The 23,928-nt window shown below is 40.5% G+C and overlaps 1 protein-coding gene across 3 annotated transcripts in view; it reads left to right on the top strand.

The window, feature by feature from the left end:
• Nucleotides 1-23,928, top strand: part of ECPAS (Ecm29 proteasome adaptor and scaffold) — a 58,894-nt gene that overhangs the window by 28,938 nt on the left and 6,028 nt on the right. For all 3 annotated transcript variants that reach the window (XM_054651590.2, XM_054651589.2, XM_077171427.1), the window contains 25 exons: nt 231-365; nt 2,345-2,510; nt 2,918-3,090; nt 3,565-3,666; nt 5,446-5,569; nt 6,473-6,618; nt 7,556-7,610; nt 8,315-8,429; nt 9,361-9,426; nt 9,671-9,788; nt 11,509-11,676; nt 12,547-12,626; nt 13,384-13,489; nt 14,112-14,159; nt 15,133-15,254; nt 16,339-16,489; nt 17,276-17,341; nt 19,046-19,135; nt 19,620-19,686; nt 20,308-20,399; nt 20,489-20,555; nt 20,790-20,981; nt 21,986-22,194; nt 22,672-22,715; nt 23,241-23,433. In XM_054651590.2, the coding sequence (XP_054507565.2) occupies nt 231-365; nt 2,345-2,510; nt 2,918-3,090; nt 3,565-3,666; nt 5,446-5,569; nt 6,473-6,618; nt 7,556-7,610; nt 8,315-8,429; nt 9,361-9,426; nt 9,671-9,788; nt 11,509-11,676; nt 12,547-12,626; nt 13,384-13,489; nt 14,112-14,159; nt 15,133-15,254; nt 16,339-16,489; nt 17,276-17,341; nt 19,046-19,135; nt 19,620-19,686; nt 20,308-20,399; nt 20,489-20,555; nt 20,790-20,981; nt 21,986-22,194; nt 22,672-22,715; nt 23,241-23,433 (2,895 nt within the window). The remainder of the gene's footprint in view (nt 1-230; nt 366-2,344; nt 2,511-2,917; nt 3,091-3,564; nt 3,667-5,445; nt 5,570-6,472; nt 6,619-7,555; nt 7,611-8,314; nt 8,430-9,360; nt 9,427-9,670; nt 9,789-11,508; nt 11,677-12,546; nt 12,627-13,383; nt 13,490-14,111; nt 14,160-15,132; nt 15,255-16,338; nt 16,490-17,275; nt 17,342-19,045; nt 19,136-19,619; nt 19,687-20,307; nt 20,400-20,488; nt 20,556-20,789; nt 20,982-21,985; nt 22,195-22,671; nt 22,716-23,240; nt 23,434-23,928) is intronic.

Here is a 23,928-nt window from a genome sequence, read left to right on the forward strand (position 1 = left end):
GTCTTCTTTCACCAAAGCGCTCAGTGTGTAATGAATGCTTTGTTGAATTGAGGACTATGTTTCTTATTAAGTGATAATGCTCTTGGTTTAAAGTGTGCTTTTTGAATTAAGAACTGTTTATGTATCTCCATGACAATTGTCTTTGTATATTGAAGGTCTTTATGAACAGACTGGGTAAGAAGCTGCTTCTATATTTTATGACTTGCTTTTTTTTTTTTAAACTCCCACAGAACTTGATGAACACTAACAAAGAGGAAATGCGTGAGCTTGCAGCCCTGTTTTATTCTGTAGTGCTGTCTACCATGTCTGGAGATGAGCTTAGGGCATCCTTGGAGCAGCTGATCAAGATGACAAAAGACAGCCATGTAACTACCTTCCTTTGTCTGCTTCTTGTTTTTTCTCATGTCATGTAACTGGTAGGATATTTGAATCTCACCATGTGTCCAGGATGTATTAACCTTAATCTGGATGTAAAATTAACTAACTGGCTTCCAGTTGGATGGTGAGAAAGGATTTTTGTTGTAGGTGAGTGCAACAGATCTTTCAATAAATTAATACCTGAAGCTGTTAAGGTCAGTAGGAGGATTTCATGGAGGCACATCCCAAGCAAAGCACCATCATGTATTTAACCACTTTTAGCCAGCTAAATAGCCACATCCCATTGAGTGGTAATGGATCACACTACCTAATTCAAACTGTTTACCTGTTCCTTTTTCCTGAGTACTCACAGAGTCAAGAAAATTTTTAATTTATTAAATGTTCAGCTCTTCCCTCCTGAGCCATAGTCACCTACTGGGTCCTCACCACCTCAGGATCTTGTGCTGTGTTAGGGCTATGCCTTCTTCTCTCTTGCCCCGCATGGACTGCTCAGCAGGCCTCCACAGCTGTGTCTGTATATGCTGGGTTTTCCTGTCTTCCCTTCTCCAGCAGCTCCTTTATCCTTATTTCTCCATTTTGCCACTGCAAGCATGGAAAAGGAATCCTGAAAACAAATTGGTCTGGTTTCTCTGCTGGTGTGTCTTGAATCCTGCATGGGACGGAAAGCAGTAGTATTTCCAGGTTGTGTTTCCCCAAAATGGTTTTGTGTCAGTCTCTCTAATGGACTTAAAGGGCCACCATTTTACATTGCAGGTAACAGGCTGACGAGAAGTGCTGATTGCTTTATGTTGTAGTTAGCAAACGTAATTTATTTTGAATCTGTGAAAGCTCTGCGTGTGAGCCTAAGCCATGTCATTGCTCAGTTTTGTGTAGGGCACAGCTCCTGCAGTCATGAAGTCAGTGTAGATGGGTCCCAACCCCCCACTGCTTTCAGCCCCACTCACCCATGTGAACCATGAAAGAAAAAAAAAAGCAGGGTGTTCCCATGCCTTTGTGAGTCTGAGTCAGGTAGAGCTCTGACTTGCTGCTACTGTACAAAACCACTTGAATTTGTACACCTAGCAGTGGTGGTGATCCTAGTGTCTCAGTAAGGACTGCAGTGGGAATGGATAACTAAAGTGGAGATAGAGGAAGAATCCATCTTCTGCTGGCTTGCTGCAGTGAGACCAGATCAAGGAACAGTTCCTGGTGGCCAGGCTAGGTTGAGGATCCTGTTGTGGCACCACAATTGCACCAGTGCAACATTTGTAGTGTTAAGAAACAAGAGGAATGAGCTAATCCAAGCTTAAGCTCCTGCACCCCTCCCTTTGGTTTGTTTTTTTTCCAGTTAGGTAGCATTTGAGTCTCACAGCCTTGTTTCTCCACAAAATCCTTTTGCTAGAGTTCAGTTACAGGAATAAACATGGTCATTAAACAGTTCCAGCACCAAATCAACATTGGAAAAACTGGTATTCTTGACATTTACTTGTGTTGATTAGATTTCACAATTTGTGGCCTCCCAAGCTATAGAAGCACTGCCTTCAGCATAGGCCAGGTCCGAACTCATTCTTAGCCATGTAGAGCAGATGTAGAGTGATTACCCTGGACTGCTTTTTACCAGAGTACATTTTGTCCCCTAGTCTGAATACAGTCTGTTTTTTAAGCAGAGACAATGTAGTTTGGGGTTTTTTTTTTAAGTCTAGCTACCAAAGGGTGTCTTTAGGAATGTGAGTGCTGGTGATAAATTTCTAATCTGTCTAATTTGCCTCCTAGATCTTTTTTAAGTTTTGTTAATGAATCTTAAAGAACTCCATCCATCAGAGAGCACTAACAATATCAAACTCTCTATTGTTCTATTATGTGTTAGAGCTCTGCATTTTTCAGGGCACTTTCTGGCTTGTCCATATGTGTTTTTAAATCAGTGCTTTGTGCAAAGTGTTACTTACTTTGAAAATTATATTTTTTGCACTGTTGGTATTGTCTGTAGAGCCCGGAGGTCCAACATGGATCCTTGTTGGCTTTGGGATTTACAGTAGGAAGGTACTTGGCCAAAGGGAAAATCAGAACAATGGAGCTACATGACATAGAACAGCCAAACACTTCAGTCATGCCGGAACAAGAACAACTTATAAAGTCGACAACAGAGACAATAGGTAACTTCCTGCCTAAGACTTTGCTGCATTGTAACAGTTATTTTTTTAGTCCACCCCAGGCTGAGTATTTTTCTGAGATGCTCAGCCCATAGAGTAATGTTGAGTTCAATTTTTGTGATAGAATTTACAGCTTGTAAGAATATAATCTGATTAGATGTATGGACATTTCAGCAAAACCTAGGTGGACTTCGTAACTTGCAAACCAACAGAGTACAATCAGGAGTTATATTATTGCCTAGATTCCTCTCAATGTCTCCTTTCACTCCCATTTTTTTCTAACATAATCCTTCCTACCAACTGTAGAGGAGATTAATGCTTTGCTTCTTGCATGGGTAAAATGCAAGTGTCTGTCCACTGCTAAATAATAATACAAAATCTGAGTCATCCTGGTTTGCTTTTCCCTGTAGGTTCTTTTTTGGACAGTACCTCTCCCTTCCTTGTGGTGGGTGCTTGTATGGCTCTTGGAGAGATTGGCAGGAATGGCCCCTTGCCAATCCCCAATGAAGGAACAGGATTTACAAAGCTGCAACTTGTTGAGAACTTACTGGCCCGAATCCCTTCCAGCAAGGAAACAAATAAGGCAAGATTTTTGTAGTGTTCGTGTGATTCCTGTTCATTTCTTGAATGCTCACTAGGTATATGTATTACATGCTAAACTCAGCCTTGTTTTTTAAAGGAATTAGGCTTTTTGTTGGCTTTAGTGAGTTGGCTAGGGTCTAGGTCTTTCTAATATTGTTTAGTACTGATCACTTGTGCTTTCTATAGTCATAACTAGGGGCTTAAGAGGTAAAAATATGAATAGTCTTCATTTTAATTAAAGAAAAATGGAAATATCTTCTTCTACCTGCAAATAATCCTCAAAGGTAACAGGACATTTTCCTGAAAATGTCTACTTTTGGAAAGAGGTGCAGTGATTGAACTAATAAGCTGCTTGCATGTACATCTGATACCTTGAGTGAAACTTCAGCAAGGGTGAGAAGTAGTGGGTTTAAAGTGCATCTTATGGACTTACAGGAAGGTTATATGATGGTGTTATTTTTTGTTTATATTTAAGATGAAGGAACGAGCAATACAAACATTAGGTTACTTCCCAGTGGGAGATGAAGATTTTCCCCACCAGAAGCTACTGCTGCAGGGTTTAATGGATTCTGTGGAGGTGAGACACTATCAGTGTATTAGCCTTTATACTACAGTGAATATTTCTCTTTGGGTGCTCTTTATGTACTCTAGAGCCAGATTTACAAAGGGAGTTGACTTTTTGTAAAAGTGCCTCTGGGTTTTTTAAAACTGCCTTGAAATAGAGAGCAGAGATAGACTTGGGGCTGGTACATGGCTTTATGCCACAGTTTAAAAACTTGCTAGTCTAGGTCTCTGCCTCAGTCTGAGGAAATACTCATTCCCCTCCAAGAGGCTTATAGATTTTTTTTTTGTACACTGTATGTTTAAAATCTCCAGAGCTTATATTATTGAAGCCTTAGGCCTGTACTTTGGCCTTCAAAAGTACCCTGAAAGTAGGTAATAGGAATACCTCTGAGCTACATTAGCTAATACAACTCACTTGAATTGGAAGTTTATAGAAATATATATATATCTTGTCCATCTAAATTCATTATTGAAGTACACTGCATTCTTTTACAGTATTTCAGAGCTTCTATACATATTGCAATATGCTAGATAAAAAAATTAAATAAAAAAAAGCTTTTTTAGTACCCTTCTTCCTTGCTGATACTGACATAGAATTCTGCATTGTAGAAGTGGCTGTTGAGTATCAGACAGGCCTGCTTTGTTGAGTGCTCCAATACTGGTCTGATCAAACATGCAAGAACCATAGAATTATAGAATAGTTTGAGCTGGAAGGGACCTTAAAGGTGATCTAGTTCCAACCCCTCTACTGTTGACAGGGCAGGGACACTTCACACTAGACCAAGTTGCTCAAAGCCTAATCCAACCTGATGTTGAGCACTGCCAGGGTTGGGGCATATATTAGAGACCTCTTCCAGTGCCTCACCACCTTCACAGTAAATAATTTCTTCCTAATAGTTCATCTAAGCCTACTCTCAGTTTGAAACCTTTAACCACTTGTCCTATCACTATACTTAGATGACTAAAAATACTGAGAATACTGTGTACCCAAACAACAAAAGATGTTTCTGGGTACCATGTTTTCCCCTGTAACTGCATGGGGACATTACAACTTCCTTTATAAAAGGTGTACTTGGAAAAAACCTATTTGTCTTAGATTGCAGGAAGCTAAGGGCTTAATTCTCCAGGAGCCCTGAGCATTTTGTACTTCTAGAGCATAAGGAAAACTATCTAGGAGGTACTCAGCAGTTATGGAAACCAGTTCTTATAACATAAAATTCATCATAAATACTGACAAGAAAGTGACATATCTTGTTCCTGAAGGCTCAGAGGATAGTGTAAGGAGGACAGTGAAGCAAAACAAGTACCATCTGAATTATCTTAATGTGAAAAAAAGGTTTCTGCATCTTTTAAGACATCAGCTTCTGGATGGAGTTACAGGAGATTCTTTCAATACTCCCTATTATAGTTAAGCCATAGTAATTTTCACTAATCACTATCAGCATAATTTTAACTTTGTTTTATTTTCATTCTATTGAATTCTTTCTTTTCACCAAGTTGAGCTTCTGCAGAGACTAGTAAATACTTTGTCAAAAATACGCTTTAAAAAAACGTGGAAATTTAGCTTTTATCATTCATGTCAGACAGTTTGGCATTGCCTCATTTTTCATCAACTTTAGTGGGTCTGAGGCGCCACATAGTCTTAGAAGCTCACCAGAAGAGTGATCTTGCTGTAAATTGGTGCTGAACACTGGGACTAGGACTGAGAGGCTGTGGTTTTGTGGATTAAGTGCCAGAAGTTTTGGTGTATGCTTCGTTAGTACTGGCAGTGATGCTCTGATGTGTTTTTCAGGCCAAACAGATAGAGCTGCAGTTCACTGTTGGTGAAGCTATTACCAGTGCTGCTGTTGGAACCAGCTCAGTGGCTGCGCGGGATGCATGGACAGTCACAGAGGAGGAATATATCCCTCCGCCAGGTAGGTCTTCCTAATGCAGGGGCTGGGCTGGGAAATGTCTGGGCTAACACTTAGCCCCAAGCTTCATTTCTGTGGTGTTTGGTTTATAACAGAATATGCAAGAGAGGTTTTGTGTTTGTGGTTATATACAGATTGTTTTACCTCGTCATGTCCGTCTGCTCAGAGGGCAGAGGACTTCCTTAAAGGGCTGTTTAAATAGCTGCTTATGTACTTCATTGCCACTTGACTCTGTGTTTGTTTGTTTTTTTCTTTTTTTGTTTGCCTTGTTGAGTTAGTTTTGGGGTTTTAATACACAAATCTTTAAAAATACCATTTTAAACCCTGAACAGGAAAACAGGGTTATAAAATCAAATTGCAAGTGTTTTCCAATAACTTCAAGTAATACAATTAAGTGAAATTTATGTGCAGTAAATGCAGAAATTCTGTTAAAGAACTAAGATTCTGTACCCATTGAAATACAAGTGTCACAATAGGCTAGCTTCAAATCAGGCAATTGTAAATATCAGTCTCAGACACAACGTTTTAATTTTGTGAGAGTGGTCTTAGATGTGCAGTGTACAGAAAGCTGAGCATGTGGTAAAAATTAAACCTTGCCATTGCTCCAGAAATTGTGGGTCTTAACAAAAAAATAAGTTTTGCCCTGAGTCTTAGGCAATGTGAATGGTACGTCTTCTTGGCCACAGGCTCTAAAACATGTTCATGAAGAGTTAGGAGAATTCTGCATGTCTGTTACTTATTCTACTATTATTACTTTCCCAGTGATTCCAGTGAGTTCCTAAATAAGCAGAGATTAAGGTGTCACATGAATACTCTTGAGTTCATTAGGTTTTTCATTATTTCCATTTAAATGGGTGGGGACAGTTCTCAGAGTTCCTCTCCTCCACCTTTATTTTTTTCATATAGATTTGAAAGTGAATGACGTGGTGCCCTGGGTCCTAGACCTTATTTTGAACAAGTACATCATCAGTCCCAACCCACATGTTAGACAGGCAGCTTGCATCTGGCTTCTGTCATTGGTGAAAAAGCTGAGCACCCACAAAGCAATTAAGGTAAGAACTATGCCTTTTCCTAACACTGGCTCCTCGTCCCTGTTTTTGCTTCTCATCTTGTTTCTGTCCCTTCCTTCCCCTTCACTTCTATTGTCTCTTTTCTCCACGTGCTGGTACAGTCCTTACTGAGGGGTTTTTGAGACGTGGCCTATCTTTTGTTTCTAGAGGAACAAATGATCTGGCAGATGAACAAGGGTGCTTGTCACCTTTGTAAACATCTGACTTGCATCCAAGTCAGAGTAATCTCAATGTAAATAGCTGTTGTAAGATGAAGTACCACTACATCCTCCCTTGGGAAGAAGAGTTTGGTATCTGTATAGTGTTTAGGATTTATATTTGAATAATATTTGAGAGGTCTAGGAGGGAAGCAGAAGGAGAGCAGAACTTAAGTGTTTCACTGTATTTATCTTTGGTACGCAAGAGCAGTTACAATGTGCTTCGTGTGCTGTGTATTTTTGGTGCACTTTATGATCTTTATATTTAAAGTGCTTGTCCATAATGAGAAAATGTGAAAAGTCCTATACAAGGACTACATAAAACATTCCCAACCAAAATGTCCTCTATCTGCATAGAGTTACTATGGACTGTGATGGGATCAAGTAACCATTTTGTACTCTACAGGTATTGATAAAGAGCTTTGGGGCAAGCTGCTTTGCAAATGTAAATTTTTATATATAAAACATTGCCCCATATTGTACTCATCTAAACAGTGCACCTTGTTGGGGGGTGGCAAAGCTCACCAATTTGGGGATGGAGAAAGCCCCATCTGGCTGCAATCCAGATTTATGATGTTTGCTGCCTTGTATTAAACAAGGACAATTCCTGTCATAAGTGTAGCTCAAATGGGCAACTCCTTTGTTACAGTAGCCTCTGTTAGAAACATGCCTGGAGACCAAAGGAAGGATTCAAAATAATGTCCTCTTTTCTCATCTTACAGTCTCATCTCAAGGATATTCAAAGTGCATTTGTTTCAATTCTGTCAGATAGTGATGGTAAGTACTGCTGTATCTTAAAAATTGTGTCTTTTCCTTGGCATTCAGCAGACTGGAGGGAATCTATCTACAGGCATATAGTCAGCTACACTCTGTCAGCATTAAAAGATGACTAGAAACTTCCCATATCTTATGTTGATAGGAATGATTTCTCTTCTAGGCATCATGTGCAGAGATCAGAAGCACAACTTTTTTGTGCGTTTGGCTAAAAAGCACACTGCATTTGCCCCTTCAGACTGTAGTAAGAGAAGTGGTGTTACTTCAGCTCTGTTTTGGGCAGCAGGATGCATATCACAGAGTTCTGCATGAATAGAAACACTGAGACCTGTTCAAGCTAGCACATTCTGGCTTACAGCTCTACCCATGGCAGCTAGGGGAAAGAGTGGCATCCAGCAGCCTATGCAAAGCTCACTGAAGCTGAAGAGAGTATTACCACAGTTGATTTCCGATGCCACTAGCATGTGAGAATACCTGTGCCTCTTGGAACTCTTTCTGCTGTTTCAAAACTCGCAGTAACAATAGTTATATGAAGATGTCACCTAATTTGAAGGGGTTTATGCCTTCAGAACAATTTGCAGCTTCAGAATGCAAAGTTTGTGTGCAACACAGCAGCTGTGTTTGCTATGTCGTGATTTTGATTGAACCTTACTTTTGGAATTTGTGTACTGCTTATCTTGAATTTTGCTTGGTAAAATCTCTTGCAGAGCTTAGTCAAGATGTTGCTTCAAAAGGTCTTGGGCTGATATATGAACTAGGAAGTGAACAGGATCAGCAAGAGCTAGTCACTACGCTCGTTGATACCCTTATGACTGGGAAAAGGTACAGTGAATTCAGAACACAGTGAGAGAGTACTCCGAGTTATGTGTCTAGTGGGAATAAAAATGTGCCTCTTTTTTATGTGGAAAGAGATGTTTTGGAGTTAATGGCAAGCCAATATCCATTCACAGAGAGTCAAACATTTCTTAAATTGGCTTAGGGTATTTGGTGACTGAAGTTGTTTTGGTTTTGTTCCACTCAGCAAAGCTTCAAAATAATATGTCAGTCCTGATTCAAGCGGTTCAAATGGGTTGGGATTTACTTAGATTTGCTACTTGCTGCATTGTGTAATTGCAGAGAGCAATGACCACTTGCAGCAACTCGGCACATTATGATGTTGTGGAAGTGGTGACTTGCTTGTACTGAAATGCACCTTTTGCTAAGAAGTGCTGTTAATGGTCTCTTGTCAGCTTTAGTATGAAAAATGCTGGTCTTACAAGACTTATGGCTAGAGATCATGTTGGTCAGTATTGGAAATGCTCTTTAATAGACTTCTCCTGTCTAACCTGATGTAGGTTTGGCCACTGAATCATAGAAACATAGGCTTTGAGTGTAGGGACTCATTGGTTGTAGGCAGGAAGAAATAAGATGGATGGAAATGATATTATTTCATTTTTAAGTAAAGATTTGCTATCGATTATATAGCTCATGTCTGGACAGAACTAAAAAGTCATCATTCAGTGTTTTGACTTTCTACCTTTGCACAGCAAAACTCTCACTTGCTGTAATGTCTCCTTAATATTACACGTGATAAAGGTTAATGACATTCCTTGCAGTGTGTGTAGCTTTGCCCACCTGTATGCTTTTTGTGGGATTGGAACTGAAAAAAATGTGAAGTTGCTGAGTTAATAAAGCAAAATTACCTGTTCTGTAGTTTGCAGTGTATTCAACTGTAGAGTTTGGTAATGCTGATACTGGACTTCTTTTCTATCAGAGCCAAACATGAGATGACTGGAGAAACCGTGGTATTTCAGGGAGGTCTGAGTAAAACCCCAGATGGGTAAGTTTACTGATAGTGTCTGACAGAGATACAGTCAGTGCTGAAACAGAATTCTCTAAAAAATCTGCTTCCTGACATTTTGTTCCTTCTTGTTCTCTAAGTTACTGTAACTATTTCTGTGTAATACAGCTGTGCTACTCACCTTTCTCTGCCTGCTTTACAATGTGAATTGAATATAGCTTTAGTGTTGTAGCATTTGTCTAAATAAAAATAGTAACACTGATTTCCCTTCTACTTTTCAAAGTCAAGGTCTTTCTACCTATAAGGAGCTTTGTTCACTGGCTAGTGACCTCAATCAGCCAGACCTGGTGTACAAATTCATGAATCTGGCCAACCATCATGCCATGTGGAATTCTCGGAAGGTAATGCTCTGCTTTCATACAACTTCCATTCCCACTCTGAACTCTGGAAACAACAATCCATTTCTCTATTCCTGGTTATATGTTTTATGAATAACTGCATGTGTTGATGCTTTCGTATAGTCCAAGGCAAATTTAGCAGGCTGAGAAAAAAATTTGGGATTGCTTGAAATTCTTAAAACTTTGATATGAGAGTATTCATAAAATCCTACATTCCCCTCTGAATTATCTGACATCCTGTTATTTTTTTTGAGTGTGCTTAGAAGGACAATCCTTAATGTGTTTGAACAGTGATAATGTTTTGAAAACTGGATGAAATTTTGGATGCCAGGGAAAGTGATCTTTGTTATTTAAGGAGGCAGAGTAAAAAGTAATCAGTCAGTTGCTAAAAAGCACTGTTGTCAAAAATATTCCTTTTTAACTCAAGTTTTGATATTTTAAAACAGCTGGGAGCTTTAACAAAGCCAAAATACTGTTGGATCCACTTCCAGGTGAAAAAAGGAGCATCATAAGCTTGAAGATTTAGGTGTACTATTCACTGGCTTCACAGAAGCATGGAAGAACTTGTTTTGAGTCCCTGACAACACCACTTAGAGCAAAAAACAAGTCCTAGCTTTAACTCTCATCCAGAGTTTGACAATTCATCATGTTTCAAGACCTCCCTCAGCACCATGACTTCAAAAGCATGGGAGCGTAGTTAGGTTCCTGACCCTTGTGGAATTTCTCCAGCCCAGATGAGTCAAAAAAATCTATTCAGAAGGTGTGGGTTGAGCTTTGGCATATGGAGAATTTACAAAATCTTTTAATTTGAAGGGGACATCTGGAAATCTGTGCTCTAAATCCCCCTCAAGAGCTAAATAGAGCATGCTGTTCAGGGCCTTGGAGGCCTTGCTTTTCCTTACACTTTCTGCAGCTTCTTGCTTTTCATGGCAGTGGTCCTAACTGAAAATGTGTCTTTATTGCTGTTTTCTAGATTAACCCAAGCAATACATCCTGTCCTTTGAAGTCCCTAGTGTGGGGTTTGAGTGGCAGCTTTTGACACTGCAAGTCAGAAAAGAGGCAGTCATTAGAGGCAGTCACTGCACTGTCTTCATTGAGTAATTTCTTCTTGGGCTATCCTGCCAAATCTCGTGGGACCTCATAGGCAAGCATCAGTTCCACTGTATTAGAAGTGACAGTGGAACGGACAGTGTTGGAGAAAGAAAAGGTCATAGAAAAATACTGAAGTTTAAAGTAAATATGGACAGATGCAAAATTATAGTCCCCAGAAATTTCAGGTTTTAGAAATAAGGTGAAGTTATTTTGGTTTTAATTTTTCAGTTTCTGAGTTACTCTAACTTTTCTAAATCAGCCGATTTATAAGGAAGCAGTGGCCCACCCTCACCAGTTTAGCCAACAAAGAATGTCGTTTTGAAGAACATATTTAAATCTGTATAAATCTGAGTTTTAATTCACCACTACTATTTCTGCAAATGAGGTCAATTAGTATCTTGAATTTAAGGTTGGAAGAAAGTTTTGAAGTAGTATGTTGTCTGCTGAGTGTGAGATTACTGTGTTACTGTAACAGTGAGGATGGGCTAATTCTAGTACCATTCTAGACCTTTTGATCTGGTCTAAATCTGAACTATGTCAGTCAGTTTTGCTTCTGACTGTGATGTGCCCATGAGCAATAACTGGGTGAGTGAAAAATGTTTCAACAGATACTATTTCGTTGTTATTTCAGGGAGCAGCTTTTGGTTTCAATGTGATAGCTGCCAAGGCTGGAGAGCAGCTGGCTCCATTTTTGCCCCAACTTCTTCCCCGACTCTACCGTTACCAGTTTGATCCCAACCTGGGCATTCGGCAGGCAATGACCAGCATTTGGAATGCCTTGGTCACTGACAAGTCCTTGGTGAGTGACCAGCACAGTGTGGCAAGGGGCTTTGTTGCCAGCCAGCAGTGTCTTGGAGATCCTCATGGGACAGACAGATGCATTTTGTGAAAGGAGGGGCAGTGCAGAAAGGGGTGAGGTACTGTGCTGGAAAGGAGGTATTTAAATCCATGGATGAGCTTGGAGCTTGCACAAAGGTTTTGCACTCTCTCTCATATGTGTAAGGATTTTGCTGACTTTGTTTGTGCAGCCAGCATTAAAATTTATTATTTACTTAAAATGGGGTCTTTCCACTTTGATATTGCTTTGATACTGCTTATGATAAGTTTTTCAGGAATCCTTATGGCCTAAGATGCCTTCCTAAAGTAAGAGCATCTAAATATAGTTCCTCAGTTTTTAAGTGGGAGGAAGCTCATGGTTGGAGGCTATTCCATCTGTTTGAGGAGCACTCTTCCCAGGTGTATTTCAGGAATAAGTGATTTTCATAAGATACCCTTGCTCTGGTTCTGCAAGGCTTGGAATTGGGTTTGCATTTTTTTCCTCTAGGAAAGCTGATCTTAATGTAAAGTCGTTCACTCTAATCACTCATTAAAGCACAACTGCTTCTTGAGTAAATACATGTGTGGTGTTGCAATTTTAACAGTTCAGCTGATAAAGGCCATAGGGGACTTTTCTTGTTGAATCTTTCACAATGTTAAGCACTCAAGCAGTGCAGAGAAAGGTGTGTCTAAAGCACAGTCGGAGAAAGTTTGCACAGCACTGGCAAGCATTAGTTCATCTGATGTGTCTGAAAGCAGGTTGTCTTGTGCAAGAGGACTCTTTTTTTACAGAGTACTGGATAAGGATGCATAGCTGTACTTGTCTCATGATTTTTCCTTTTATTAATTATAGGTTGATAAGTACATGAAGGAAATTCTTGAGGATTTGATCAGTAACTTAACCAGCAGTCTTTGGAGGATCAGAGAATCCAGGTATTGCCAGGAGAAGTATTAGATTTGTCTTTGAACTCAGTTCTTTTCTCTTGTTCACTGTAAACTTGTTAACCTGAAGAGGTTGAGGTGGAAAAGAGGACATATCCTTTCATCAGGATACAGCCCAGCCTTGTACTCATACTTCCAAGCCTGCCCTAGGAAGTATGATACAATCTTGAAGCTATTTGCCTGAAATTTTTTATTGCATGTTGCTTTACAATAAACAACATCGTCTGAAGAACTGAGTTTTCTGGTTACTAGTTCTTGCCCATCCTTACATCTGGAATAATGTTTGCTCTTAGAAACCTTGTCAATCTGACAGTTATGTACTTGGCAACAGTATGCCATACTACTTTTTGTTTTTAATGGTTTGTAGCTATGCTGTATTGAAAACCTCCATTTTAATTTCAGTTCCATACTTCATATCATTTTGATTTCTTCTTATTATATGCCTAAAGAAGAGAAGACTAAAACAACATTGTCACTGGATTGTTTGCAGTAGCAGTTTTCACCACGGCAGCTTTTTTTACTTCCTGTCACGTGTTTCAGGTTTTTCCTGAATGACTGAGCATTTTTTTTTCTCTGCCAAAGAAGACATTCTTGTGACAGAGTAGATTTAGTGTATGGGGAAAGTAAGGAGTGTGAAACAGTTTTCATTTTTCTAAATTATTTATTCATATTTATAAGGATATCTGAATATATACACCTATATCAAGTAAGAACACTGTGTGAAAGAAATAAAATTCCCTGTTTGCAGTTGTCTGGCACTAAATGACTTACTAAGAGGAAGACCTTTGGATGATGTCATAGACAAGCTTCCAGAGATTTGGGAAGTCCTGTTCAGAGTGCAAGATGACATTAAGGTAATGGAACTGAGAACTGAATAGAAATCTTCAATAAACAGTACAGTGATCAAGCTCTGAGGTTTAAAGACAAATTTCTCTGACAAGTGAGCTTGAAGCCAGTGGGAGTTTTGAGTATTAAGCATACTAGAAATTCATGCTCCTTGAAAGTAAAATTTCCTTGCCACATTGAAAATTCTCTTTATGTTTGAAGTGTTGGGTTTCGTTCCAGCTGGGCTACTTCTAGATGATTTGAGATTTTTTCTTGATATAAAAGAATTCCTGATTAATTGGTTAACTTTTTGAATATGAAAATATTTATTTTGGACTTCTAGTGTGCTGAACTGATACATGGTGATATATGGTGTGCTGAACTTGGATTTTGGGTCCTTCTGGGTTTCAGCTCTGCCAATGTTTTGATTGTACCAGATACTCAGATGGACCAAAGCCATCTTTTAACAATGTTCTAATACTTTCTTCTAAAGATATTGCTACTTTCTATTAAGTATTGGCCAAGAAGATAGCCTTGTCTGTTCTAGTGTTAATGCTTATTAATATTAATTATTCTAATAATGAGAATTCGAATTCTTCTAATTCTAGAAGAATAAAAATAGCAGAAGTAATTGGTAACTTCTTTTTTTAGGAGACTGTGCGAAAGGCAGCAGAATTAGCCCTAAAAACTTTAAGCAAGGTAAAACTCTACCATTTTGTCATATGTACATGTAGACAAGGCATGTATGGTTTTGATGTCAGGGGTGACTTAGACTGTATTTATTCAGAGGATTTCTAATATAAGATCCAGTTGTGAAAGACTGAACTGTGAAAGACTGCCCTAGAGAGCAATCATAATAAGCATCACCACTCCCCTGTACTTTTATTGATACTAGTGAAGTCCTGCTGCTTAAGGGTAATGCGATGTTAAGGTCTATACAAGCAAAGGAAGGATATACTTAACTGTGGGTTTTTCCTCCAATGTTGTTTTTTCATTACTTGGGGGTGGGATTTAAGTAAGCTTACTGTAACTTCAACAGTTTACCAAGACTGACTGATGTAGTTGACCAAGCCTGCTGGTATGTCACTGGTATGAAGTGGAGTAACTGTGTATGGACTTCTCTGTGACGCTGTTACTGACAAGGTTTTTTGGGTGTAGTACACACTTGATATTTTGTTTGGTGATCCTCTGAAAAAGTCATATGGGTGGCAGGGTATCTAAAGTGCTGTGTTTGAAATCACAGTCTTCATAGTGCATGACATTTTAATGCTGCAAGTGAGGATCTGGTTCCAAATGTTGTGAAAGGTTGTGATTGCAGAATCTGTTCTCCTCTGTGACTTGCTGCTCTGCTGTGTGGAGTGGTTGAGTCCCTGTGGCTGAGATAGGCTGTTCTTCAACTGAGAGGCTGTTTGATTAATCTGTTCATCCAGATTCAGGTCAAGGCCTGCTGGGCTCTGAATTTGCCTTTTCTGGAAGTAGATTGTAGTTGACTTGACTTAGTTGACTTAATTACCTTGTGGAGAGAAGATGAAGGTGTAACAGAGCTTGGGCTTGGCCATGAGCAGTTAGTTTAGTTGCTGTTGGCTTCTTCTGTCTGAAGATATGGTGCTTTAATATAATCTGTGGGGGAGGTTTGTACATGTTTACAGCACTGATTCTCACCTGTCCCCAGGTCTGTGTGAAAATGTGTGACCCCTCTAAAGGAGCAGCAGGTCAGAAGACAATAGCTGTGTTGCTCCCTTGCCTCCTAGACAAAGGAATAGTAAGCACAGTTGCTGAAGTTCGATCTCTCAGGTTAGTTTTGCCCTATGAAAGTTCCTGGGGGTCGGGTCTTGACCAAAGACACTAAGTTTATTCACCTGAGATGCAGAATGTTCTTTGTGTTTGAAGTGACAAGTTGCTCCCCAAAAGAGCTTTCCTGCTGAGTTCTTTTTTCACAGAGTTTAAACAGCAGCCCTGAGAACACTGCCTGTCTTTAGGGAGTATTTGGCCTCTCTGCAAATGCCCAGATTCAGTTCCCAGCAGGAAGTTCTTTTCTCCCTGTACAAATGGCAGGCTGATCCAGAAACAGTGTGCCATGCTTAGGCTGTCCTTTGGGACTGGCATATTTGGTTGCAGACAAAAAGTCCCATGGTTCTTCAAACAGCCATGTCTGATTTCACAAGTTCTTATGAATATTGACAGTTCACATCCCACATGTGGCTGCATTTGATCACACTGTTCAAATACATTTTATGTCTTGTAACAGTTCAATGTTCCTTGATGGGTAGGGACTTTATATGCTTGTCAATTTATAAACTTGTTTATTCTTTCCTTTGACTGAGGGTCAGAAAAACTAGAAAATTCAGAGTTGAATAATAGATAGCTGGTCTTCACAAAAATAATTATTAGGAAAGCCAGAAGGCTTCTAATGAAAGGATATTTCCTGAACTTTTTTCATTCATTTTGAATATATAAAACCCCTTTTTTTCAAAATACAGCATTAGAGATGTGATCAGTCTGAAACTGACTAGTAAGGTTTGAATAGATTATTGTAACTTATCTTTTCTTGGGCAGAGACAATGAATGTCTCAGGGTGACTTTGCCTAGTGCTTGTTTAAAACACGGGGGTGTGTTTTTTCTTCCTTATCTCTCTGCAGTAGTACCTCTTTGCCCATTCCCTTTGTGATTCCAGGGCCAAAGTAAACAATTCTGCCCAAAATATACATAACATCCCTTGGAAGCTCAGGGCTAGGGAATAATTTTGTTTAAGCAAAAATTGCACATTTTTGTTTGAAGGAAGATTTATGTTAGTATATCTGGATTACAGTAGATGAGAGAGGCTTTTCAGATCATTTTGTGTGTATCTGTGTTGACCTACCCTTTAATCCTTTTCCAGCATTAACACTCTTGTGAAGATCAGTAAAAGTGCTGGGTCTATGCTGAAACCTCATGCACCAAAACTTATCCCAGCCCTGTTGGAATCCTTGAGTGTGCTGGAGCCTCAAGTCCTCAATTATTTGAGTTTTTCTGCAACAGATCAAGAGAAAGTAAGTGCAGCTATAACAGAGGAAATATCAACAGAGCAAAGATGACAAAGATTTAATCTTCATTCATTGAACAGAAAAATAGCAGATTTGGTAGAGAGGTGTTCCAAAAGCAAAGAGAAATAGCTAATAAGTTATTAAAAAGGTTGGTCATGGAATATGACTGGACAAATGTGAAGTTTTTTTGAAGGATTGGGATTATTTTTATTCCTTAGACCACTGTATGTTTTCAAAATAAAAAGCAATTTTAGTAATCTGTTTTTAAATGTCATCACTGTTTTTCCCAAGAGATTACCTTCAGGACTTCATATAACTTCAATTGGAAGGTGTGCTGTAGCACTGTGAGCTGGAGGTGGATGTTGTCAGCACTCTGTTCTTTAATTGTTGTCAAAGAACCATATTAAGCAATCACAGTCTTCTTGAGAAAGTGATTGAAACCCATTGATTAGAAACAAATTTAGCTAATTTCATTGTGATTCAATTAGATTATCCCTTTGCAAATGAAAAAGGAGTAAACAATGTGAACAGTTCAGTGTGAGATTTTATCTCTTTTCTCCCACCTTTATTTTATCTTCCTCTCTCTCTCTCCCTCTAGAACATCTGTCTGTCTCTGAAGGGGAAACAGTCATAGTCTGTAGGCATAATTTCTTTCTCAATGCAGCTGAAATAGGTTTTAGTGTAAGGTAGTGAGTTACAGTTGATGTTGTTGTCCTTTCTACTGTTTTCGTGTTGTGTTTACACTTGGATTTGTTTGGGTTTTTTTCTGTTTGTTTCTTTGTTTGTTTTTAGACTGCAATGGATAGTGCCAGACTTAGTGCTGTCAAGTCATCTCCCATGATGGAAACCATTAACATGGTAAGTATTGATTTCAGAAGGGTTCCAGTGTGAGGTATGTTTTAGAACAAGAGGAATTAAAATGGAAGCTTTACAGAATATCTCTTATCACATCTCCATGTGGCTGTGTGTCCACTTCCTTTTTCATGTACAGACTTCTCATCATGGCACCAGTGCTTTCCCCTCAGATCAGTTGTGAATAACTTAGCTCCACTTGGAGTTAGATGGATTGCTTCTTCATCTAAAGACCTGCCTGCTTTGATGAAAAGGGCATCCTTCAAGTGCTTTTCTTTGGATGGGGCCTCAGCTGATTCTGGGTTATGTTAGCTAGCATGTCTTTTCATCTCTAGCCCACAAGTCAAAAACCAACTTCTCACCGGGGCCTTCAGTTGATGATAGTCACTGTTGGTAAGGCATAAATGCTGTTCAACCATTGCCTTGTGGTGCCTTAGATATTCCTATCTGGGCCTTGCCCATACTTTCATGGTGGAGGTGGTTAGAGAAAATGCTGAAATCACTGGAAGCCCTGTCAGCAAGTGGTGTTTAGCACCAGTGTTTCCTGCTGCTGGAGGAGTTGCTGATGGCTAGCTAGATGCTGTGCTGTAGGATCTGTCCTGACAGAACTCCTTGTTCTCTGTAGGAACCTTCCCAAAAAAAGGCACCTTTTTTCTACTCAGGCATTGCATGCCTGGGGCATGTGGGCAGGTAGAGAATGTGAGGGTTGAGCAAGTTTTAGGGGAGTTGTAGCCACCAGAACAATTTATTTTTTCCTTGACTTCTGGAAAAACAGCAACAGCAAGCCCTCCTGTACATAACAACATGTGAAGTTGAGTTTTGGGGTCAGGTGAAGTGCTCTCTATAAATAGAGTGTAAAGCAGTTGGGAATGAAAGGCCCCATGTAAAAGTGTACTTGCTGCAACCCTGCAGGCTGCAGCAGCTGCTGCTGTCCTTCCTCCAGGCCACGCCCTACCCTGCCAGCCCTGGGGGAGCAGCTGTGTGCCCTGATCATTGATTGGGCTTCTGTAGGGTAGGGGAGAGATAGTAATGGCTTTCTTGGAGTATTGTGAAGATGTCCTGGCTTATGAGCAACCTCCTCTTATGAGCAAAGCCCTCTTCTGGGGCTGGCTGGGAGTTTATATGGATATTTCCTTCACCATACCAGTGATGGAGGGGGAAGTAACAGTTGATCTGACTTTGGAAGCTCATGAAGTTACATTCATTTAGTATGTCTTTGATCCTTGAATTTACTAGAGAATGGATATCCCCTCTGGAAACAATGTGTTACATAGAGTGCTGGTAACATGAGGCCCAGTTTTGGATATATTTGGCCCTAGTTCGGATATATTGTTGCTTCCTGGTTTCAGGGAGCTGGGAAAATGTTGGGTTTTGTCTTAAAATACAGATGCCTTTGCATCTCGTTCTCACATGTGTGTTAGTTTCAGGCTTCCTGAGGAGTTGGAATGCCAGAGAACATCAGTTAAGCAAATGGTAGTTTTAGCAAGGTCAGCTCAACAGAGAAGTGAGACAGGAGAATCTGTATATGGTGGAATCCACTTCGTGTGGGCTTTTTCTCATCATGCAGCAAGCTCTTGTGATTCAGATCAGGACCAGCCAGCAGTGCTGAGGCAGCCTCTGCTAGAAATACACCAACTTAAGTTACTATCATTACCTTTCTCTTTTTTAACTTTTTTTTTCTCTCTCTCCCTGTCTCTTGCCTTTCTCTAGAGCTTGCAGTATTTGGACGTGTCTGTCCTCGGTGAGTTGGTCCCTCGGTTGTGTGAACTGATCAAAAGTGGAGTTGGCCTTGGCACAAAGGTATGTCTGTGGTTTTAATAGTTCTTTTGGAAATGAAGAAAGGAGTATAGAGCAGTGTCAATGTAAATATAGTTCCTTTGACCATGTCTTTTAAAGCAACAGCTTGGGTTGATAGATACTGGAGTCATTTGACATCTGAGCCCCACTCCACTACATCACTCTACTGAATGTGTGCTGCCCTAGCCTCCTCTAGGCTACATGGCTGCTGTGCTCTGAGTGCAAAATTGCTGCAATTGCTGCAAATCTTCTAGGATCATCTATCCTGACTGTGGTTCCTTTTTCACTTCCTATTTCAATTCTTGTCATTCATGTTTTGCAAACTTTTACTGCTTCTACTTTTAGTGATCTTGGATTATAAGAACAGAGGTTAGTGGATGTAGATCATGTCTTACAAGTGCAGGTAGCACCACAGCAAGTATTAACAATAATAACCAGTGGCAAATATTGTTTTATCTTACCTCTGTTTTCCCTTGCAATCTTCCAGGGGGGCTGTGCCAGTGTAATTGTGTCATTAACCACACAGTGCCCTCAAGACTTAACACCTTATTCAGGTAAGGTTTGTCACTTAGTGTCAGGATTTAAAGGGACTTTTTGTTGCTGTGGTATTCTTCCCTTGAGTTTATCACAAGAGTGATTGTTACATGTTTATTTTTATGAGAGAGCTGTTTGAAGTTACCTTTTTTGTTTGAGATTGGCATGCTTGAAGTAGGTTCAGTACCCCACCAAGCTGGAAGAGGTAGAGGAAGGAGTTGAGGAATTCACTAGCACTGAGTAGGAATAGGCAAAAATATTTCTGTTTTTTCTTGGAGCAGTCTAACAATGCCTATGTTAGTGCAGCACCATCACTATGCATTGTTCTTTCAACTTGAGCTATGGGTGGACCATGAACAGCAACTTTGCTTCATTGGGTCTCTTGTGATAGTAGAAAGAACCTCACCTTTCTGTTGCAAAACAGAAATGAAGCTGAAAGCATGGAGTGCTTGCATATAGAAACATTATCAGTCAAGGTGTGCAAAGCACTAGTTTAAACAAAAGGACTTAGAGACTTAATAACCCCATGCAGTGAGGGAAAATGCATCAATTCAGGCAATCTAATGAAATGCAGGTTATTGCAATTCTTGCCAGAGTAACAAAACATAATGTTTCTGATAAAGTAAAGTCTCTTCCAACAGGCAAACTTATGAGTGCTTTACTTAGTGGCCTGACTGATCGCAACAGTGTGGTACAGAAGTCTTTTGCCTTTGCTATGGGGCATCTAGTCAGGGTAAGTTGGGCTTGTAAATTTTATTTTGCTTCTTTATAGGTGGTCTTCTTTGAAGCGTTTGAATAATTTGAGTCTCTTCCTTCTTACAGACTTCCCGAGACAGTAGCACTGAGAAGCTGCTGCACAAACTCACCAGCTGGTACATGGAGAAGGAAGGTGTGTTGCTTTTGAGGCATTCACTTACAGAATACAGTGCAGAAAAAGTTCCTGGTGACATCAAAAGCTAGTAAAGAAACATTTCTATGTCCTGATGCTTGGTTTCACTGGCTGAATAATTCCTATACAATGTTACACGATACTGTGCATTACTCTGATTTCCAAGAGGCAAACCAAGCAGTTAAAAGGATAATCCTGCTTCCTAGTCATAAGGTGCTTGTTTTGCTCTTTCAGAGCCAGTTTACAGAGCAGGCTGTGCTTTAACTGTGCATGCTATGGGACGCTACAGCCCAGATGTACTGAAGAACCATGCCAAGCAGGTGCTGCCATTGGCTTTTCTTGGGATGCATGAAGTTCCTGAAGAAGAGAAAGGAGAGAAAGAGAATTCTACTCTGTGGACTGAAGTTTGGCAGGAAAATGTACCTGGTACGTTGTATTAAGAATAGTAAAGCTTTCTGGAAAACATGGGACAAGAAATAGCATGCTTTCTGGAATTCCATTTTGAAAATAGAGAGTTTTCATGGTAAGAGATTTGGGAAGCTTGTTTCTATTTTCTTCCTTGCTCTAGATTTCTTGTATGAAGTCTGCCTTCTCTGGCTATTTAAAATAATTACAGGGGCATTGATCACAAGGGTGGACAGACACAGTAGAAGTATTTTTAAATTGTGATACACTGAATGTCACTGTAATATGGCCCTGATGGTGCAGATAACTAGACATCTTCGGAAATTTTTATGCCAGCCTTATATGCCCTCTATATATAGGGCTGCTGCACACTTCAAATTTCAGGGGCTTTACCCTTTCTCTCTTTAGGAGATCTCTGTGACAATACCTCTGGTTTTAGATTCAATGAATGAATTTATGCTATAGAAGTGCAGTTCTTTCTATAGATGAAGATCTGGATGCATTGTAGTATTGTCTTGCCAGCTCTTTCAGATTTAAGATTTGGTTCCACAGTCACCAGATGATTTTTCGGGAGTCTGAGAAAGGAGCTGGAAAAGGTTCTCTAGTGACCTGTTTTTGGAAGAAAAAAAAAAAGACATTATATTCCTTAGAAACAGGCTAACACAATGTCTAGTGTCTGCTATATGGAAGGACTGACATAAGCTCTGTGTCTAAATACTCAATAAAGACTGTATTTGGAACCCCTAGAAAAGAACCCACCTTCAACCAGGCTGGGAGGAATTCTACATGCTTTTGCCTGAAGTAGACCTTTCTGATATATCTCATAGCGAAAAACCCCAAGAGACAAGAGATCTATAACTGGCTGGTTTTTGTTTTTTTCCAGGGTAGCACTGGTCTTGTTCACTTGTGGTGGTTTTTGTTGTGTTGTTTTTGGGATTTTTTTTTTTTTTTTTTTTTTTTTTAGTAAGATCAAAGGTATGTTTGTTTAGTAGCAAAATTATAGTTTTCCTCCATTTGACATGCAGGTACTCAGGGTGGGATCAGACTGTATTTGCAGGAGTTAATATCCATCACCCAGAAGGCTCTGCAGTCCCAGTCCTGGAAGATGAAAGCTCAGGGAGCAGCTGCCATGGCATCAATTGCCAAACAGACCACCTCCCTTGTACCGCCACATCTGGGAATGGTCCTCTCTGCACTGCTGCAAGGCCTGCCAGGGAGAACCTGGAATGGAAAGGTAAAGAGGGAATTGTCACCTCATGGTTGGCTGTCCAGCAGCGTGCAGCCCTTACATCAGGAAATGCAATGTTCTCTGCTGCAGAGCAGCACAATAGGAATGCTGATGCAGGGAGTCTGCCTTTTGTCCTGCATTTAGCAGATACAGAAATGACTGGGAAGATAGGTAGGTGAAATTCAGAATGCTTTGGAGTTGGGTTCCCACTTAGACTAATTCCACTGCACCATTTCTAGCCTGGAGGGATACTAGCTAGCATGTGCACACCCCCTTTTTGCTTCCAGTTCTGTGCAGATTGAAGGCTAAGTCCTCTCTAGGAGGAGTGGCAAGAGATAGAGAGACATTGCTTCTCTGAACTGGTGTCACAGGCATGTGTCCCCACTGCCCCTTGCAGAAGAGCCCAAAGGTTTGCCCCATGCAGCAGGACTGTGCATTTTGGCTCTGTGGCACTTCTCAGTGATGTCTCTTCTGTCATTGCAGGAGGAGCTGTTAAAGGCCATTGCCAGTGTTGTTTCTGCGTGCAGGTAAGTGGCTTGAAGGAGGTGGTACCCTCAGGATCTGAGATCTCAAAAGGGAGGTTGTTGTACAGTGTTATTGCAGGTAGGGTACTAAGGAGATATTATAGAAGGTTTGTCATCACCATCCTGATGTCTTCTCAGGAGAGAGCAAGTGAGGAGCTCGTCTTTTGTGAGGAGCAAGTGATGCTTCAGCGAGACCTACAGAAGTAAATGGTTAATTTAGAGAGGAAGTGGAGGATGTTGAGAGGCCATGATTGCTAAGAGGAAAGCAGAGACTAAGGGGGAAGATTGAGACCTTAAATGGGAAAAGGAGGAAGAGGTAAAAGAGTAGTGAGGGTGCAAGTGCTTTGGAAGCATATGAGAAAAGAAGAGAATAAAACAGGGAGAGCAGACAAACAATGAGAAAGATCACTCCTCTTACAATTACTGGTAGGCGACTGAGTGCCTGGACACAGGAATTAATTCCTCTTTGGAAACAGTGGATTTTGGGAAGAGATAAACATGATAGTGTCCATGTGCCTTGCATTTCAGTGCAGAGCTGCAGAAGTCAGTGCCAGGTCAGCCCACCATCCCAGATGTTGTCCAGGCTCTCCTGAAAGAATGTCGTAAAGAAAACCTGAAGTATAAGATGGTGGCACTGCGCTGTGCAGCTGGGGTGCTGCAGGCAACAAAGGAAGACCGGTTCCAGGAACTTGCTGATATCATCTTCCCCATGATAAAGAAGGTGACAGTTCAACTTCTTGAGTTTTCTCTCTTTCAAAGTAGAACACCCAAGTGGTGATAGTACCAGTGATGCTGGCTGCATGCCGGACTTCTGCCCAAAGAGCTGATGATGTGAGAGATTCCTCACACAGACAGATCTTTGGTGGGGCTGAATACCAGACAGTGGTGAGCCCTGGGGTGGTTCTACCTGTGCTGCCCAAATTCTGAATAAGCCCAACTGTTCTTTAGACAGAGTCCTGCCCCACTATCCTGTTACCACTTGAAAAGTTAATTCCTGACTGCTCTACAGGCAGCAAAAGGCTCCTGGGAAGCTGTGTAGAGTGCTTGTGTTTAGTATCAGCAGAGCCTTGCAGCTCTGGGGGTGGGACTGGTGTAGCACAGGCACTGTGCTGGGTGCCAGGCCACAGAGCCCGCTGTGCCTTCACAGCTGTGCCCCGGCAGCGCCAGAGCTGGGTGCGAGAGCTGGTGTGTGCAGCTGCAGGGAACGGAGCTGCAC

This window comes from Agelaius phoeniceus, chromosome Z (genome assembly GCF_051311805.1).
Source record: "Agelaius phoeniceus isolate bAgePho1 chromosome Z, bAgePho1.hap1, whole genome shotgun sequence".
NCBI lineage: Eukaryota > Metazoa > Chordata > Aves > Passeriformes > Icteridae > Agelaius > Agelaius phoeniceus.